A 20,644-nucleotide genomic window follows, 5' to 3' on the forward strand; every position below is an offset into this window, starting at 1 on the left:
CAATGATTTAAGATAAACTGATATGATTCTTTTTTTTTGGTCTGATTATAAGTTTATTTATTTTTTATTTATTTATTTATTTTTTTAAATTTTAAAATCTTTAATTCTTACATGTGTTCCCAAACATGAGCCCCCCTCCCACCTCCCTCCCCATAACATCTCTGTGGGTCATATAAAACAGTAATGTTCTTATGCATGTGTGCTAAGTTGCTTCAGTCATGTCCGACTCTTTGCTGCCCCATGTACTGTGGCCCACCAGGCTCCTCTGTTCAGGAGATTCTCCAGGCAAGACTACTGGAGTGGGTTACCATGCCCTCCTCCAGGGGATCTTCCTGACTCAGGGATCAAACCCACGTCTCTTAAGTCTCCTGCATTGGCAGATGGGTTCTTTATCACTAGCACCACCTGGGGATCATATTTTCGAAAGAACAGTACTTAGATTTTTATAAAATTGTTGACCTCCAAAAGGACCACTAGATGTCAGTTCTGATCTATAATCCAATGGGAAATGAACCATGTCTTAGAAGTGATTCCACTGCATTAAAAGTAAGTCAACAAAAAATATTTGCTGTTATTTAACTCTTCCACAGGTGCATGAGCATTTAAATTTTCAAGATGATGATGACATGGATTTTGAGGACCAAAACACAGAAGAATTTCTTTTAAAAGATACTTTCAGTTTTCTCCTGTCTAATGACTCTTCCCTTTCCATATTTTCTGAGATATTTCAGAGACTTTATAGATCAGCTGTAGTTAAGGTAAGTGCATATTTTTTACTGACAAGTATTTTAAATTCATCTTTAAGTATCATTTTCTTTACTGTGCAGTTAAGCAACTTGATAATTCATTTGAAATTGATTTGTACCTATTATATAAACCTCTTAATATTTTTTTGATATAAGAATCAATATTAGTTTTGTGTCTACTAAGTATGTGGATGACTGACTATGATGAAATTATGGGTTGAAAATGAAGTAAATCAGCTTCTAATTCCCAAGGGAATTTTGTTCTTATAATGCATAATACATGTTAAGTACAATAGAATACTGTTAAGGAATACCTGAACCTTTTGGAAGCAATTAGTGCTCTAGATTAAAATCAAGGGGCTGAAGTTATACTCTTTTTTTTTTTAAAGCAGTTACATCTGGTTAACATTTTTGGTTAGATGATGATTAGGGAATAGTGCTTCAGAGTAAGACTGGTAAATTTTTGTCATCTGTTAGTGCAAGTTTTCTTGATGTATGAAAAAATCTGTACAGATTGGTAATCTAGGTGTAGTATCGTTTTCTCTGTATCTTTCTGTTTTAAAACTGTAATTGGAAAATTTGGAAAAGTAGAATGTGAAAGGTCTCACCAACAAAGGGTGCTCTACAGAGAGATGGTTTTGAGAGCTAAGATGTTATAGACTCTTGTCTCCCTAAGATCTTATCGGTTCATTCCTTGAGTTCCCAGTTTTCCTTCCTTAGTGAGTGGATTGTCATTAAAACCATTAGAACCACTTGACCCGGAGAAAATAGTAAGATGTGTATCTTACTAAAAGATGTATCTTTTGCTCTCAGGGATGCATTAGAAAAAATAAATGTGAGGAAAATGGGGGTGGGGGTAAGTCTGTTTACTGGAATCCGTGAAATGTGAAAATGGTCGTGTGACATACATGAGGTTCACGTGTAAATTTCCTGCTCTGATCTTTGGTTCCCTCTAAGGCTAAAAAAAGACATCCTGCCTTTCCAAACTGTCACACTTATTCTGTCTTCTGGGCCCAACTTCCCAACCTTGCTGCCAAAGCACTACCGAGCTATTTCAGGTTCTTTTGTCAAACATGAAGTTTTCTTGTATTCTGACATCATTTTGACGAGTTGAAGTCGCTATATTATTTAGAATTAATTAGCTCAGCTGTTATAGAGTTTAAAATTTGGCTTTTGACTTGTGCTAAACATAGCTTGACTTTGGAACAATTGCTTAAGAGTTGTGTTTTTTCCCCCTGTTATAGGGTGAAAATTATCAAAAAGAGCTAAATCGGTGCCTTTCTTTAGAGGAGATTAACTCAATTATGACTTTTATAAAGGAACTCGGGAGTTTGGGACAATTCCAACTGGTAAAGCAAAAGTGACCTTTGATTCCTCTTGATTACTGAGATTGTAGTAGATCAGCCATGAGCTACTTGATTTTTGACTTAAAACTAGAAGATATTTCCTCAAGGAATAGAAATATTTGTAAGCTTCTTGTTAGAGATATGAAGATTAAGATGAGCAGAATGCATATTCTTTAAGAGTATGCAGATACATGACTTACTAAAGGTGAAAGAATGTGGAATAAATATAGCTGGGAGGCTTTGCTAATTTTTAAGGGGGAAATGCTGACATTTTCCTAAAGAAGTTTGCTGTTTGCTTTGGGACATTTACATGTATCCAGCATTTCCTTCTGCTTATTATGCCCCTACAAGTAAACATTATTCAATAAAATAATAATATTTTTTAAAACTACCTGTTTGTTATAACTCATAGCAAACTCCAAAGGGAAAAAATGTAGAAATTATTATAACTTTTACTGGTTTCAGTCTGAAGGTATAAATGGCATTTATTTTATTTTCTATGTATTTTCCTAGATTCTGTTATTGATCAATATCAATGGATAATTTATTACACATATATCTATATGCTTCATTCTTGCTTTGTTTCTAGTTCTGCCCTTATATAGATAATTTATATTGGATTCATATTTTTCTATGTAAGGTTTGTTTATATAAAGCATTTCTTTAAAGTAGCATTTTTAAAAGTCTACTAATAATTTATAATTAATCTGTTTGGATAAAATATTTATTTTTTACTTAAACATTTGTATTCAGATTCTACAGGTATGAATTTTAACCAACTTAATTAGTGAATGTTTGACACTTGTTTTTATTACTTAACCCCATATTTTAGAGGATTCAAAGTAAGCTTATTACTCAAAAGATAACTTAATTGATGGATTATTTTAATTAATTTAAATACAGTAAGTGTTAACATTTGTGACGGTTTGGTTCAATACCCTACAAAGATAATCAGAGAGACCTGGCTTCATCCTTCAGAAGTTCTTAATTTAAGACATTAGGAAAGTAAAGAACTTGTCTTGGCACAATGTGAAGAAGAGAATTATTTTATAGGAGAAAAGGCAAACATTAATATCTGACTCTCAGAGTAGAAAGAGGATGACCATAGATTTTTTATTTTTGGTTGGATTAATATCTCTGATCCTGACATTTAAAAGACACTTATAATCCAAGAGGATTTCATCTTATTTTTCCTGCTACCTAACTCTGTTATTCAGCTGTTTTGCAGTATCTATAGAAAGGAGATAGCTGTTTTCATTCAATGAAAAGAGAAATAAAATTCACCCCATTTGAAAATATAAACATCAGCAAAATTAGTTCCTTATAAAAAGTGGCATTTACATGGACACTAACAGAAAATTAAATTATGGTACTGATATATTTTTTAATAAATGCCTAATTAAAATATCTGAATAAATATAAAGCCTTCCCAAATAATACTATATTTTCTTTTCTATCACTTATTCTGATATTCTGATCTTGAATATTCCTTTTCAGCTCTTCCCATCTACTACTCCTGGATTTCAATCTCTGATTCATGAATTTTATGGTATGGCAAGTCCTATGGGAAAACCTGGTTCCATCCTGACTCAATACTGGTCTCTTTTAAGTGTATTTGAACAATTTCAGCTCCTGAATAAAAAGGTAGAGCTACACCCGCTGGAATGGTAAGAGAGCCACAAATTTGAATTGTGCAACCCCAAAAATCTCTAAAGATTGATTTCAAAAGGCATTGCCTACATTAAAGAAAGCAACAAAAAGAAATGTGTCCAAAAATTCATGCTCTGGAAAATAAGCTTCTTTAAAACATTGAAACCATAATGATTCTAGTGGTCTTCAAACACTGTAACAAAAATATATCCAACAGATTTTCAAAGCAGCAAGACTTGACTCCACTCAAAAATCAAGTTTAAAATTAAAAGTTTCAAGCTAGTTTCATCCTGTGATATATATCCTTGAATTTCAGGAGCATCAGACAGAAAGAATTAGGTGAGATTTGTTTTATGAACTATCCATCAGAGTGGAGGCCAGGATGGTATGAACATTCATTTAGAGTTTTTGAGGCATGAGTTTATTCTGGACAAAACATATCCAAATTTATAAATATGTCTGTCTCTACCACAAGATTAGAGTTTTTATTTTTTTAAAGATGGAATCTCAGAGAGGAGCATTTGGCCAGGAGAAAAGGTTCTTGGCCTCCCCCATCCACTTCCATTCTAATGAGGGATAGTAATGAGGGGATAAGAGTCTGCTGGTCCAGTGAACATAATAATACCCCCAGTCAGTGGAGGAAGGGGTAGTGCCCACGGTGCCAGCTAAGTCTACTTCCCTTTTATATGATGGAATTAAGTAAGTATTTGACTTGTCTATTGCCAGGAAAACAGAAATAAACCCAACCACCTAGAGGGATCAAAGACTAGATGGCCGTGCCATGCCCGTCGGTGTCTCTGAAGTCACCCTCATGAATGGCCTCAATTCCACTGACTTTCCTATTTCCTTCTGCCTCAGGAGACAGTGAAAACAATCCTAGAGGAATATTTTTCTTTATAGTTCAAAAATACAAATAATCACATAGTTGAAGAATTCTTAGGACATCTCCCAGGTCCAGAACTCACTTTAATTGCCACAACTTTATGCAGTTGGCCTTATTCCCTCAATACTCCGAAGTAAGAGGATTGATAGAAGGTTTTGTTTGTTTGAAAGTTAGGTTTTAAATAACATAGCTCAATGTCCCTTTGTTTGTTCTTTGTACTCACTCAATCCAAGACTGTCTCATTCATCATTATCAATAGAGGAAGAGCAGACTTGATTTACCAAGAAGTCTATTTAAGTATTGTTTTTAACTTTAAGTAAGTTAAGTTCGTTTGAGATATGCAAGGCTTGGAAAGTTTATTCCCCAAGTTTCTCTCAAGGTCCACATTTGTTATACAGTCAAGCAATTGACTTGTCTTAAATTCAGAATATTGGATTTAAGCCTAATTTTAACCCTAACTGATTCTTTCCAACAATGCAATTTACTGAATGTCATTGTTAAATATAGTTAGAAAAAGTCAGGACTTTTTTGAATCAAACAACTTGGATTCAAAAATCCCAGGTTTAGATTTTATTAATTACAGCAGCTAAGAGTTTCCTCTGCAATTCAGTTTCCATACCTGTAAATTATGGATTATATAACCTACCAAGAATTGTTTCAAAATTATATCAGATAAGCTTCATATACTGCATGGCGTGTGGTATGCTGAATCACAGATAAGTAGTTAAGTATTAATATACTTGCTGTTTCCTGCTCCTATACCATCCAAAGGTCACTTTACATCTAAAAAGGGCGAAATGTTTTTTTTTCATTTATAGGAAAAGCAAGATAAGTTTGAAAGACTTATATAACACTGTGATAAGTAAACTTGAAATCTTTATCAAGAAACAATTAGATAAATTGTTTCTAGGTCATTTTAAGAAAGACTAGTTAATTTAATTATCTTCAAATTTACCAGTGAGTATATATGTATATATTTAATTATCATTCATGCTATATCACAAGAAGGATCGGTGTCAGATACGTTTTCCAGATGAGGAAACTGAGATGCTAAGAAGATGGGTCATTTGCTCAAGCCGAGCAGCTAACTGAGTTGCAGCTACAACCCTGGCCTCTTCTTTCTGGTCTTATTCTTTATACCAGGATCTCATGCTGACAGGAAGGTCAGATGTAGTCATTCATAATTGCCCCTATCTTCACAATGGTCATCTGTAGTTTTTCATACTCTAAAGGCCAGTTTTACATACCTATATTATCTGTGGGTTTTAATGACTTCCTTCACCCTTTTAAATAAACATCATCCACTGATAGCAACAAGGTGAGGACAAATAGACAGAAAAGCAAACATTTAGAGAAAGTGTCACTTCTGTCTATGCCCTGAGGCTCAGAATCCAGGGGTCCTAACAGAATGAGTGGAAATCCGAACAGAATGAAAACACTAAAATTGATGTGTGTGTACTGTCTGTTAATTTTCACTTCACTGGAAATAAAGTAGCAGGTGTAATTTGCTCTAATCACATGCTTTCCATGAAAATCCACATTTTCAAAACAAGTTATTCAAAAAATTACACGAGAAATCACTTGGGGGATGCCTTAACATACAAAACATTTCATTCCCTTCATATAGTAACTTTTATAAAATTCAGTTTATATGCATTTCAGGGTTGTATCTTTTATGTGCTTTACTTAAAGTGTTTGCTTCATATGAAATAATTTTTTTTTCCCACCTTGGCCTGGCACTCAAACTTATAGTAAATGTATCTCACCCCATCCTTGCTTTATCTATTTCTTCATTCCTTGGGAGGAGGAAAGTATTTTAAAGTCCTCGACATGTTATTTTTCACCCCGATTATATCATTGCATATACTAAAGGGTAAAAAGAATTGAAAATAAAACCACAATAAAGTTATCACACCTTCCATCATTAACAATAGTTTTAATTCCTGATTCTTCTTAATTTTCTATCTAATGTTTATATTTTGAGGGAATTGAAAATGCCTTATTCATCTCTACCACAGTGTCCCATACATTATCTGGGACAATAAATCTTTATAAAATTAAAATAACACAGAGCATTTGCTTGAATCTTCATAGCACCCCTATGAAGTAAGGCCAGCATTGTTATCTCTGTTTCATTGCAGCAGAAATGGAGCCTCCCAACACAGCACAGTGAAATCAAGTCACATCCTACCCGGTATTCTCTGTCATAAGGACCAACAGTTTTTTCTGTCTGCCACTTAGATTATTTTGGTCCTAAATTTGAGGATTTAAAGGGCAATCTGGCTGAGCATTTAGTATACAACAGAAAAATGAGGCAAACACACCAAGATATATCTAACCCTTAATATTCATCCCTGTTAATCAGAGTTTAAGGATAGAGGTCTTGGCAGGACAGGTCATTTTCTGCATGGTACGCTTAAGTTTCTCAGATTATGTGGATGTTCTCAGTCTGTGCCTCAGACTTTCCAAAGCTTCTTGCTACAAGACTTTGTAATTTTAGCCAAACAGATTCCAATAAGAATGTGTATTCCTGAATCACTTCTGTTGGACCTAGGCTATCAGAGATTGTTCCCTTTTCGACCAAAGACTGACTTTTTGCCCTGGTTTTCTTTATATGGGCTTCTGTTGATTAGAGATGATGAAATTTCCATCCACTTCACTTAAGACAAGATTGCCAGTTTAGAGGAATGAAGTTCAGAATGTTTTTCTTTGTGTTCATCAAAATAACTGTGTTCACACAGGAAAAAAAGATAGTGTGTTAGATGTAATTTCCATGAATTTTGTTCAGTGCATTGATCCAGGGTTGTTTGATATTGCATTTGCAGGAATTCTTTCACAAAGGATGGAAACATTAAAAAACCACGAGTACCATTTGATACAATTGAAAATAAAAAAGGTAAAAGATGTCTTCCTGTTTCTTTCAACATGAAAAGAAGTATTGTTTGGCCAAAATCATAAAAAATGTTTAGCTTTATTAGAAGTCAGAAATTAAAACTAGACTGAAAAAATGCTGTTTTCCCCTCAAATTTGGAGAGATTTTTTCCTCTTAAAGATAATAGAGCTGGGGAGAGGGTAGGGAAATGAGCATTCTCATTGTTGAAAGCGAAAGTGAAAGTGAAGTCGCTCAGTCGTGTCCGACTCTTTGCGACCCTATGGACTGTAACCTATCAGGCTCCTCTGTCCATAGGATTTTCCAGGCAATAGTACTGGAGTGGATTGCCATTTCCTTCTCCAGCGGATCTTCCGACCCAGGGATCGAACCCAGGTCTCCCGCATTGTAGACAGACGCTTTACTGTCTGAGCCACTGTATAAATTAGAGCAATCTTTCTTAACGGACCATTTAACAACATGTAAGAAAAGCTTTAAAAGTTATTAATATATGCCATAAATTTCACCCTTAGATATTGATTTTAAAGAAATAATTAAGAATGTACACAAAAATTTAATTGCATAAATTATAAAGGAAAAATAACAACTACCATTATTGCAGTAATAGTGGAATGGATTAAGCTATTTGTTGTTATTCATAACGGAGACACTAAGTCATGTCCATCTTTGCAACCCCATGAACTGCAGCCTACCAGGCTCCTCTGTCTTCCACCGTGTCCCAGAGTTTGCTCAAATTCATGTCCACTGAGTCAGTGAAGTTATCTATCCATCTCATAGTCAACCAATAAAATATAAATCCACCCTAATATTATAGGAAAATATTTATACATGAAAGATGTTTAAGATATATTATTCGATGAAACATTTGACTACATGCCACATGGACCTCACGGAAAATTAATAGTGACTTTGATTTTCTCTCTTAGTCCTACCTGTTTCCTATATTTTTTCTTCTAAAAAAATCTGAGCTTTTTGTCACATGAAAAGAAAATATTTATAATTTTAAGAAGATGAAAAGTACACATGTCTACATTTTTTTAAAGAAATCAAAGTTTTCCTATTACAAATCAAGTTTTAATCCAATACATTGGTTTTGAGTGTATGGCTCCTAGACAAACAACATCAGCATCATCTGGAAAGCTTAGAAAGTTCACATCTCCTGAATCAGAATCTCTGGGTTTAAGGCCCAGAATTCTATATTTTAACAAGCCCTTCAGATGCTTCTGAGGCACGGTAGAGATTGAGAATCACTGACTTAATAAAATGAAGCATTAAGCTCAGGGAAGAACTGATGTTGAACTACTCTTCTCTCTCCCACAATTTTTTAAATCTTTAAATGATTTCTTTAAGCAATCTGAGTGTTCTTATTTTGTCCCATCAATCTCTATTTAGGAGTTTTTTTAGATAAATGTTTGGTTGAATTCAGAAACTTAGAGTAAATGTCAGTGGAACCAACTGGGTGGAATTTATGTGATTCTAGTGATTTGGGAAATTATAGTCGTAAGATCATAATAGAACAAGAGAAATTTTGATAGGTCACCTTCAGGCAATGAATGACATGTAGACCATTCATTTTTCTCTCTTAATATTTTCTTATGTGAACTTATCATTTTTCTGTTATTTTTTACCTAATCACTTCTTTGGTCTTACCATAGCTTTCAGTTGAACTTAGAAGTGCTTTCTGATGTAATAACAATTAAATAATAAAATATGTTTCATTCAACTAACCTGTGTTTCAGACACCTGGATATGTATTCTCTGTATTTTAATTAACAGTTTCCTTTATAAATGTACATTTCTTTTTTTAGCTGTGGTTCCACAAATTATGAATGAAACCAAAGAAATACATTGCCATAATGGTGAGTTCCAATGAAAGTATTTGAGAATCATAATCAATAGTTAGGCACAGCTCTGCTTTGCATAAATCATCATGTTTGGAGATCATTAGGCTGATAATGTATTTTGTGTAAATTTTCAGAAGTTATGCGTTTTCCGAATGAGTCAGTATTTGTCACTTTTGCATAATTTTTTTTTACTTTCCATTTTTTTAAATGAAATATTATATTGTATCTTTGCTTATTTAAGAACAGTAACTTCCAAACTTATTTTGAGGGGCCCCAACAGTGCTAATACTTTGGCGGGAACCACTTAAATGGAAGAGCTTGGCATCTTCTCTGTGTATTGATTTTTAGGACTCTCACCATCCAACAGTGATTTGTTTCCATCAGATTGTTGATGCAATGGATAGCACTTAAGTGTGGTTTTCTTTATGACAATTAAAAGTTTTTAAGCCAAATTTCAATTTATTTTTTTCTTAAATTTCATGAATTTATTTAATCAAGGTATAATCAGTAATATAAACACATTTTGTAATGAGCTCTTTAAGGTGGCTCAGATGGTAAAGAGTCTGCCTGCAATGCAGGAGGCCTGAGTTAGAGCCCTGAGTTTGGGAGATCCCCTGGAGAAGAAAATGGCAACCCTCTCTAGTATTCTTGCTTGGAAAAGCCCATGGATGGAGGAGCCTGGAGGGCTACAGTCCCTGGAGGTCGCAGAGTCGGGTGTGGCTGAAGTGACTTAGCACGCATGCGTATATGAAAACATACACTGAAAATTCAACCTTTTACAAAAAAATCTATTCTGATAAATCATTAAAGGTGAAAACAATAAAATTTATGGGCCAAGGTCTAATTTATTATAAATAAAATTCTTCCAATTCAATTTGTCTCTTCTAAAATGCAATTATGTTTTAATGCTTTCATTAAAGTCAGCATAGGCTGACAGGTGATGTAAAATGTGGTTTAACAGAATCAACAAGCTCTTCAAAGAAAAAAACACCATTTTGAATGAAGTGCTGCTAACCAGGAAAAAGTAACAGGTATTACTTACACCATTCCCTCTCTGCACTTACCATCCAATCTCCCACTTCTAGAAAAGTACATACTACTCAGTTCTCTTGGGAAACTGGTTGGTACCTGGTGTGTTGTGGGAAAAGGACTAGTTTTGAGAAAACTAGGCGCAAGATTTAAATAAACATTTGTTGAGAGTCTAGTGTGCCAGGCTCTGGGTTAGATCAGGAAAGCCATTTCCCCTCTTTGGTTTTTGTCTCCTCATTTATGAAGTGGAAAAACGATACCAGATAATGTCATTTTTTCTCAGTTCCCAGGTAACATAGGGTAGAGGATGTAAACATGTTAAATAAGCACTTCAACTTTGCTCAGATTTCTTTATTGCTTAAAAACTAGTCATACCTGCAACTTCAAAATTAATCTTCCTACTTTTATTTAAGATTAAAAAATAACTCAGTGATGCCTTAGAACAGCTGGGATTATCTTTCAGTGTCTAGGCTGTTTTTGTGTTTCATATGAGTTACGATTATCCCTCAAGAGGGCAACAAAATTCTGCGGTTAAAAGAAATCTGTTAAAAGCAACCAAGACTTCAAACAGCTTTCCCATAAGTACTTGCCAAATATATTCAGCAGCTTGCTTCCCACCTTGCCTCACACTGCGTTCTCTGCAGAGCTAAGGTAAGCTGGCTTGAGACAAGTTGGGACTGGATTGGGAAGAATGCCAAGGAAACACCAGGTGTTTGTCGGCAGCAACACTGATGATTCAGTGGAAGATGATGTCAGGACGAAATCAGCTTTCAAGCAGGGGTCTAGGATGCAGCGCTTAAGCCAGAGGTGGAGAGTTTCTGATGAAACCAAAAACAAGCACTTGCTAAAGAAAATGATTTCTTGCTTAAGAAAATGATTACTCAGTTTCTCTCTTCTAGGTCTGATTTTCAGTGTTGAAATGGGCAGACTGTTTAGTCACTCAGCTGTGTCCGACTCTTTGTGACCCCATGGACTATATAGCCCATCAGGCTCCTCTGTCCATGGGGATTCTCCAGGCAAGAATACTGCAGTGGGTTGCCATGCCCTATTCCTGGGGAACTTCCCAACCCAGGGGCTGAACCTGAGTCTCCTACATTGCAGATACCTGAATCAGATATCTGAATTCAGATATCTTTACCAGATATCTGAACCACCATGAGCAGGCCGCATTGAAAATGTTCATTATTAAGTCAAAGTATTAACTACAGGGAAATTAAGTCTCACTGACTATTTTATTAAAATAATGTAAAATTAAAGTACATTTCCTATGATTACTATTTTGAAAAAAAATCTTCCACCATGTTATTCAGCTATCTAGTTTCAACAATAAAAGTATAGCGTACGTATTTATATTCCCTTTCTGCCTAGGAAATGGTAATCTTGAAAGCACATTCCATATCCTTGAACTCCAACTTATTTAAAGTGTTACATTGGGTTCATAGTCTCCAACAGAATCAGATCTCATGACCCAAAAGGGCCTGTTTTTACTGTACTTATCTCAGTGCCTTGAACATAGACTATGCCAGAAAAAAAAAATCTGATGAAAAAGTGAATTAATAAGTGTTTGAATTTGAATGAAAAGCTATGGTACTTTTCAAGATGAAATCTAGTAACAATCTCACCCTTATCCTTTCATTTTTTTCTCCTTTATTATAAAACACTTTAGGAGCTAGCAGAATCATTATTATAGATGCAGTCCACCTTCATCACCCAGATACAATCTTTGATAATAAGTAAAATCAATCAAGCAAGTATGTACTGAATTCACTGAGTTACTGAACCAAATTGACTAGTTATTTTTATTGACTTTTTCCCTACAATGAAATTACAATATATGTACGCATTATTATTCCTAATTTGTACCTCAGTAGTTGTTTCTTCTTGAGAAAGAAACAGCTTCTCTTTGTACCTGAGTATGGTTTTTCCAGTGGTCATGTATGGATGTGAGAGTTGGACTGTGAAGAAAGCTGAGCGCCGAAGAATTGATGCTTTGGAACTGTGGTGTTGGAGAAGACTCTTGAGAGTCCCTTGGACTGCCAGGAAATCCAACCAGTCCATTCTGAAGGAGATCAGCCCTGGGATTTCTTTGGAAGGAATGATGCTAAAGCTGAAGCTCCAGTACTTTGGCCACCTCATGCGAAGAGCTGACTCATTGGAAAAGACTCTGATGCTGAGAGGGATTGGGGGCAGGAGGAGAAGGGGACGACAGAGGATGAGATGGCTGGATGGCATCACTGACTCGATGGACGTGAGTCTGAGTGAACTCTGGGAGTTGGTGATGGACAGGGAGGCCTGGCGTGCTGCGATTCATGGGGTTGCAAAGAGTCAGACACGACTGAGCAAGTGAACTGAACTGTCTGTAAGCTACATATCAGTCCAATGGCAGTTTAACAACGTTTCCCCTCAGGTAGTTCTTTTTTCTTTCTTCCTTTTCTTCCAGTTGAGAAAACAATCATAGAATGTGACTGAAATGTATTCACTTTCATCATTTAAGGGCATGATGGGAGTTAAGCTGACACCTAGTTCTCAGATGTAGAATAAAACACCTATAAATTTGGTGGTATATCTATCTCCTTGTCTGAAAAAGAAATATAAAAATTTTCATATTGTTGAATCACAAAGTCTAGAATATGATGGGAGATGAGAGGGAAAAGCCAAGGAATGGTTAGGAAATGCCTTGTAAGCTATATTGGGGGCTTGGTCTAGATTATGGAGGTGATGAGAACATGCTAAAGAACTGAAGACAAATCATTAGATTTGATTTTAGAGAAATCGTGTGATAGCTATATAACATGAAAGCAAGAGACGACAGTTAACAGAATGATGGGTTTTTTCTTTAAGTTCAGGTATATAGCTTCCTATGGCAAATTTGGCGTTATCTTTTTTGTTGCTATGTTGTTAAATATCATTGAAAATCTTACTTAAAGGCAACAGAAGACATTTTCATTTTACTGATTTTTATAGAATTTCCTATTTTTATCTTTACTGAAATTTTTTGACTATAAAAAAGTGTTTCTGGAGCAAAAAAAAAACTTATTAATGTTTTTATTTGAAAAACATTTGCTTTTGAGTAATTTGTTTATTTCAAATATGAACACAATATATCTAGTTTAGTGGTGGCTGGTATATGTGCCTAGAGATATATATCTATTTTTTTCTCACTAAGATATTTTTGTAAAAGTTGAGCTCTTAAAAAATAGAAACTCTTAAAAAGTGACTTAGAATCAATGATATGAAGTAATACTCGTGCATGCATGCATGCGAAGTTGCTTCAGTCTTGTCTTACTCTTTGGATTGTATTATGAACTGTAGCCTGCCAAGCTCCTCTGTCCTTGGGATTTTCCAGGCAAGAATACTGGAGTGGGTTGCCATGCCCTCCTTCAGGGCATCTTCCCAACCCAGGGCTTGAACCCACGTCTCTTCTATCTCCTATATTGGCAGGTGGATTCTTTACCACTAGCCCCCTCTGGGAAGCCCGTGAAGTAATACGCTAGGTTCTATAACAAAATTGAGCAGAGAATAGCACTTTGCTTCTTTCTAAAGCACTACTTTAGGACACTTAGGTTAAGGTAGCCAGAGTATGAAGGGGTTTTCATGTCTAAGTGTGTGGCATGATATTAGATTTCACATTCTTTGCTCCACCCTACTGCTTCTGAGCTACACATCAATTCAGCAACAGTTTAATGATACTCCCATCAAGAAATTTTCCTTATTCCCTAGTGGTATCCTTCTGTTACCCCACAGAATCATCTCCCCCCATTTACACAGTTGCTTGAAAGATGTTATCAGTTCAGTTCAGTTCAGTTGCTCAGTCGTGTCTGACTCTTTGCAACCCCATGAATCGCAGCACGCCAGGCCTCCCTGTCCATCACCAACTCCTGGAGTCCCCTCAAACCCATGTCCATTGATTCGGTGATGCCATCCAACCATCTCATCCTCTGTTGTCATGTCTCCTCCTGCCCTCAGTCTTTCCCAGCATCAGGGTCTTTTCAGATGAGTCAGCTCTTCACATGAGGTGGCCAAAGTATTGGAATTTCAGCTTCAACATCAAGTCCTTCCAATGAACACCCAGGACTGATCTCCTTTAGGATGGACTGGTGGGATCTCCTTGTAGTCCAAGGGACTCTCAAGAGTCTTCTCCAACCCAACAGTTCAAAAGCATCAATTCTTCGGCGCTCAGCTTTTTTTATAGTACAACTCTCACATCCATACATGACCACTGGAAGAACCATAGCCTTGACTAGACCGACTTTTGTTGACAAAGTAATGTCTCTGCTTTTGAATATGCTGTCTAGATTGGTCATAACTTTCCTTCCAAGGAGTAAGCCTCTTTTAATTTCATGGCTGCAATCACCATCCGCAGTGATTTTGGAGCCCCCCAAAATAAAGCCTGACACTGTTTCCACTGTTTCCCCATCTATTTCCCATGAAGTGATGGGACCAGATGCCATAATCTTAGTTTTCTGAATGTTGAGCTTTAAGCCAGCTTTTTCACTCTGCTCTTTCACTTTCCTCAAGTGGCTCTTTAGTTCTTCATTGCTTGCTGCCATAAGGGTGGTGTCATCTGCATATCTGAGGTTATTGATAATTCTCCTGGCAATCTTGATTCCAGCTTGTGTTTCTTCCTGCCCAGCGTTTCTCATGATGTACTCTGCATAGAAGTTAAATAAGCAGGGTGACAATATATAGCTTTGACGTACTCCTTTAGCTATTTTGGAACCAGTCTGTTGTTCCATGTCCAGTTCCAAATGTTGCTTCTTGACCTGCATATAGGTTTCTCAAGAGGCAGGTCAGGTGGTCTGGTATTTCCATCTCCTTCAGAATTTTCCACAGTTTATTGTGATTCATACAGTCAAAGGCTTTGGCATAGTCAATAAAGCAGAAATAGATATTTTTCTGGAACTCTCTTGCTTTTTCGATGATCCAGCAGATGTTGGCAATTTGATCTTGGTTCCTCTGATTTTTCTAAAACCAGCTTGAACATCTGAAAGTTCACAGTTCACGTATTGTTGATAGATGTTATAAGTGCTATGAAATGTTATCAATCCACTGGAGAGACATTTTCTGACTTGCTGTGCCTTAAAATTTTTAAAGGCTGAGCAAAAAATATCAACTAAAGTCAATAACAGTTACATGAGGCAAAGTCTACAAAATTTGGCAAATAGAAGATCCAGGTGAAGCCACAAATCAGCTATTACCAGAGTACCAAATGGAAAATCAGCAGCGATTACCAAAGTTATGCAAACAAGTTTTCAAAACCTTAATTGTATTTGATTTTTAAACATTTATTCTTGCCACAGTTTTTGTCATTGTTTTTGTTTTTTTAAAAACAGATAAAGATGCACAATGTCATATCAAGCAGATCTTCACACACCCGCGTTTGGAATTAAGTCCTGAATTTAACCCGAAGATCAAAGATTATTACTCTGAAGTCCCATTTGATGTGGTAACATTGACAGTCGGAGCAGAGACTTCCAAGAGTCAGTGCAAGGTGCACCTGCAGGAACGGGCAGGACCAAGGTATGAGGATGTTGATAGGGGCTGAAGGTAGACATCTTAGCAGGAAGCAGACCTTGGAGACAACTTTTGAAGATGGTTCAGAAGACCTGAGGCACAGTATCTGTTGGAGGATTGCCAGGGAGTGAAATCCTTCTGCTTCACAGACGCCATGTGGTTAAAATAACACAAGTGCTCTGATGACCTGTTAACCATGTTCGTGTTTAATCTTTCTAACAATTTGTAATGACAGAGGATCTTGTGATATGAAATATTAAAGAAGATTCACTGAGGGAAAATGGAGTTTATTCTTATCTTCATGTTTTTAGATTGTTGAAGAATTTATCCTTCCTAACAGTAGCCTCCTTCTATCCCAAACCAACTCCTCGAGTTTTTAAATATTCAGGTGCTGATTACTTGATAAAATTTGTGGGCATGGTAACACTAACTTTCCTAGTCTCATGATATTTTTTTTCCTAATGACTCTTTTGAGAGTCACCAACTCTTTGGTTTATCATTTGAACAGAAGATAGAACCTTATGACATGCCATGTCCATGACAAGAAACATACTCATTTTCCCATGCTGTAGGGAAAGAAATGCACTCAACATTCCTGGGAGCTAAAGCAGTATCATAGAAAGAAAAGAGGATTCAAGGCAGACCAACCTGGGCCCTAACCCTGACTTTACCATACTCTACTATATTTAAAATGGGAACAGCCTTAGTTTTTGTATGGAGTTGTGAGTATTAAATGGGATAATGTATGACCTTTACAGGTGGCTAATAAATATTAGTTCCCTTCCCTGTAATTGGTAGGGACTTGACTTGCTCTGCTGGATAAATGTTGGCATACCAAAGCACAATGAAATATAAGTTAAAATATTTCACATTTTAGATTTCTTATGAAATGGTGCAGATCTTATCTGTTTTTAATGCAAATTATTGAGCCAAAAATATTGATATATGAATCAATTTGGATTCTTTCACTCATTCTCAGTCTCTCTTTCTTGTTCTCTCTCCAGCTTTTCCAACTATTCTCTGGGTTTAGGGATGAACAAAATCTCAGTGCTTGTGGTGGATAAATCTCCAACTCAGGGTGAGACCCTGACCACATACAAACTCACCATCTATAGAGAAGACCGTCCAAGTCTGCCCTTGTTTGAGGACTTCACAGCATGCGGATTTGTTCAAGTAAGTGGATTTTACATTGACACACATGATGAATTGGGAGTGATCCTTTTACTCAGGTGAAAAAAGGTCAAATGAAAATTAATAGGGGGGAAAAATGTATGCTTTCAAATCCAAGCAACTGTGGTCTCATTTCAAAAAAGAGTCCCAGCCAGGTATCTAAGACACCTTGTTTATGAGTGATTTTCTTTCTTTTTTTTTTTAAAATTTATTTATTTATTTATTTATTTTTTAAATTTTAAGATCTTTAATTCTTACATGTGTTCCCAAACATGAACCCCCCTCCCACCTCCCTCCCCATAGCATCTCTGTGGGTCATCCCCATGCACCAGCCCCAAGCATGCTGTATCCTGCGTCAGACATAGACTAGCGATTCAATTCTTACATGATAGTATACATGATAGAATGCCGTTCTCCCATATCATCCCACCCTCTCCCTGAGTGATTTTCTTTTAAATGTGGTAGCTATTCCCTGCACTGAGAGTGCGCAGTGGATTTATTGTGGTTAATATTGAAAAAAAGTCTGAGTGCTCACACTTAGTTGTGAAATTGGTTTTACATTTCCTTTTCAAATTGTGCTGTATTTCTTGGATTTGTCCCTGGAACTACTTTGAAATTTTAAACTAGATTCAGTGGAATTTGTTTTAAAGAATGAGAGGAAAACTTATGAAACTATTTTATGAAAGGGACACCAGATGAATGAAATTAAATTTTCTTGAGTAGATATATTTCTTCTTCACTTCTTGTACCCTAGTCATTTCTAAAGGCTACAATTGCTCCTGTAAGCAGGACATACCATTCTGTAGTCCTGTTGACTTTGGAGGAGGGTACACATTACCCAGAGACTTTGTCTTATTTGGTGGTTCTTTCCTTGGTTTTCCTTTTTTAGGAATCTATGTATAACCTTCTGCATTTGCTTACATCATATACCCTGGCTACAAGTAATTCCAGGGAAGTCGTCACTGATACTCTTACCATATGTACTAATCCACTTAGAATAATTGCAACTATGTCATGTCTCAGTGATTGATATGCTAGTGGTAGCATGAAGCATAGTCAGTTAATAAAAGATAAAAATGGCCAAATGGGCCTGAGTGAGTAGGATGGATACCATATTTTCTTAAATGTAGGGGTGATATGGAGTGTTCTTTCTCCCCCTCTACCCACCACCACCGTTTCATCCCTTCTCAAGAGTTTAACATGGGAATTCCCTGGCAGTCCAGTGGATAGGATACCGCACTTTCACGGCTCAGGGGCCAGGTTCAATACCTGGTTGGAGAACTAGGATCCCACAAACTATGTGATGTAGTCTAAAACAAAAATAACAAAAAGAATTTAACACTACTTTATGAGGGTACTCATTGCTGAGATTTTTGTTTTTCAGGAAAATATATACCTGTGATGTATGAACTACTAGCAACTCAAAGGGAATTTCACAATGGCATAAAGATTGGTCTAAAGCAGGACACAACTAGTATTCTGAAAGATATTAGTAGGTATACTTTAAAAAAGAAAAGATGGGAAAGAGTAGTGTTGCATGGTTATGAAGCAGTGGGTTAAACAAAATAAAGTAGGTTTCCTGGCTGTAGGACTTCCCCGAACATTCCATGTACTTATTTAAATACGGTCCTCTTCAAAAAAAGGATATGTAGTGTCCAGCATTTTCAAACTTTTTTGAAGTCTTTTTAATGCACTGCTGCTGCTGCTAAGTCACTTCAGTCGTGTCCGACTCTGTGCGACTCCCTAGATGGCAGCCCACCAGGCTCCCCCATCCCTGGGATTCTCCAGGCAAGAACACTGGAGTGGGTCGCCATGTCCTTCTCCAGTGCATGAAAGTGAAAAGTGAAAGTGAAGTCGCTCAGTCGTGTCCGACTCTTGGCGACCCCATGGACTGCAGCCCACCAGGCTCCTCCATCCATGGGATTTTCCAGGCGAGAGTACTGGAGTGGGGTGCCATCGCCTTTTAATGCACTAGCTATTAATATTCTTCTGTGAAACACAGTTGAGGAAACACAGGTCTAGACTCTGGAGAAGACTTCAAGATTAGGCTCCTTTCATTGTCTACTTTGCATTTTGTTTTATAGGGTTGCTATCCCTCAATCTTTTTCCTTCTGGGAAAACAAATAATAGAACCACACCAAAAATGTTCCTGAGGGAGGAAACCAAAACCTAGAGGGAGATGTGTTTTTGTCTAAGTATGTGTATGCAGTGTGTGTGTAGTTATTTCCAAACTAAATATTCTCACCTTCTTTGGTGTGTGACTCTATCTTTTGTTTTTGCTTATCTCACTCTCATATTTTAGATAGAAACTAACTCTTGGGATAAATCATCTTTGAAGGAAAGCTAATAGTATGAATTATATTTTTCCAGACTATTTATGGTTACAAACAACAGTTATTTTCACTTTAAAAAGTGAATAGATTTCATTTTAATGTAGATTTTAATTTTTATAAGTCTCTGTCGGTGACTACTTTTTTATTGGTTAGTAAACCTGACTTTTATATGGAGTGAAAAGGAAAATAAAACTTCTACATTAGGACATGAAAAAATGTGTTTTTACTTTTCATTTGTCACCAGTTAGGTTTGTACTGTTGAATTTTTGCTGTATCTTTTGAAATGTAATTGACACCCACAAGTATTGGCATAGGTTTATATTTTGATTCTACTCTAAAAGTAAAACATGGTAAATGACTCGTTAATTACTCTGCAGTATGCAAAACCCATTTAATGGGCATTAGTAGATCAGTATGAAAAATCTTCAATTTCTAGGTGTTTATAAAAATGTAAAATCCTTATGCTGGATATTTTAACACAAACACAGATTTCAGGAGTATATATTCCTTCCTGGCTACCATTTGGAGAGCCCTTGTAGGTTTAATTGTAATTACATACATCATGAATATCTAGAGAGGTGTCAGTAGGAATGGAGATGATGCCGTGAGTAGAGACGTTGGAGAGCTGAAATCTCCACGATTGCCTCACTTATCTCTGAGTTATCCTTTGTCCTTCTTATGACACTATTCTGGTTCAGTTCTTGCTACTTGTTGACTCAGATTCTAAAATAGTCCCTAGCTTTGTTTCCTCATATCTGACTGACTCTTTTCCAGTTCAGTTTTTACAAGCTCGATCTTCATCAACTTAAAGCACACTCTGTCATAAGCTTTGCCAAAAATGCTCCAAGCCCCCCTTCCCATGGTCACTGACTTCCCTCATGTTAGTCCATGTGTTTTTTCAGCCTCATGTCTTATTAGTTGTCAGTGTATTTTATGCTTCTGCTAACCTGGCCTGTTTACCCTCCCCAGACATGCTTCCCAATCCTGTGACACTGGGGCTGTCCCTCCCACTGGAAACTAAAAAGAGTTTATTTGATGTCACTCCAGAAGCTGTTAACTCAGATTCCAGTGTAGGAGTTTTGATCCACGTTGTATAAAAGAGTTCTTTAAAGGTCAAAACTGCCCCCAAATAGATTCTATTGACTGTCATTTATTATGTGCCAGGCTGTGTCCTAAATGCTTTATGTTAATTGTAGTCTCTTTAATCCATACAGCATCCTTGTGGATTGAATTCTACTC

The 20,644-nt window shown here is 36.4% G+C and overlaps 1 protein-coding gene across 1 annotated transcript in view; it reads left to right on the forward strand.

The window, feature by feature from the left end:
- The window catches only part of CPED1 (cadherin like and PC-esterase domain containing 1), a 324,989-nt gene that overhangs the window by 155,274 nt on the left and 149,071 nt on the right, over positions 1 to 20,644 (forward strand). Inside the window, exons 9-15 of the mRNA XM_052638461.1 lie at positions 591 to 758; positions 1,991 to 2,095; positions 3,590 to 3,759; positions 7,451 to 7,521; positions 9,324 to 9,374; positions 15,722 to 15,908; positions 16,907 to 17,075. Of these exons, the coding sequence (XP_052494421.1) occupies positions 591 to 758; positions 1,991 to 2,095; positions 3,590 to 3,759; positions 7,451 to 7,521; positions 9,324 to 9,374; positions 15,722 to 15,908; positions 16,907 to 17,075 (921 nt within the window). The remainder of the gene's footprint in view (positions 1 to 590; positions 759 to 1,990; positions 2,096 to 3,589; positions 3,760 to 7,450; positions 7,522 to 9,323; positions 9,375 to 15,721; positions 15,909 to 16,906; positions 17,076 to 20,644) is intronic.

Source organism: Budorcas taxicolor, chromosome 4 (assembly GCF_023091745.1).
Source record: "Budorcas taxicolor isolate Tak-1 chromosome 4, Takin1.1, whole genome shotgun sequence".
Lineage (NCBI taxonomy): Eukaryota > Metazoa > Chordata > Mammalia > Artiodactyla > Bovidae > Budorcas > Budorcas taxicolor.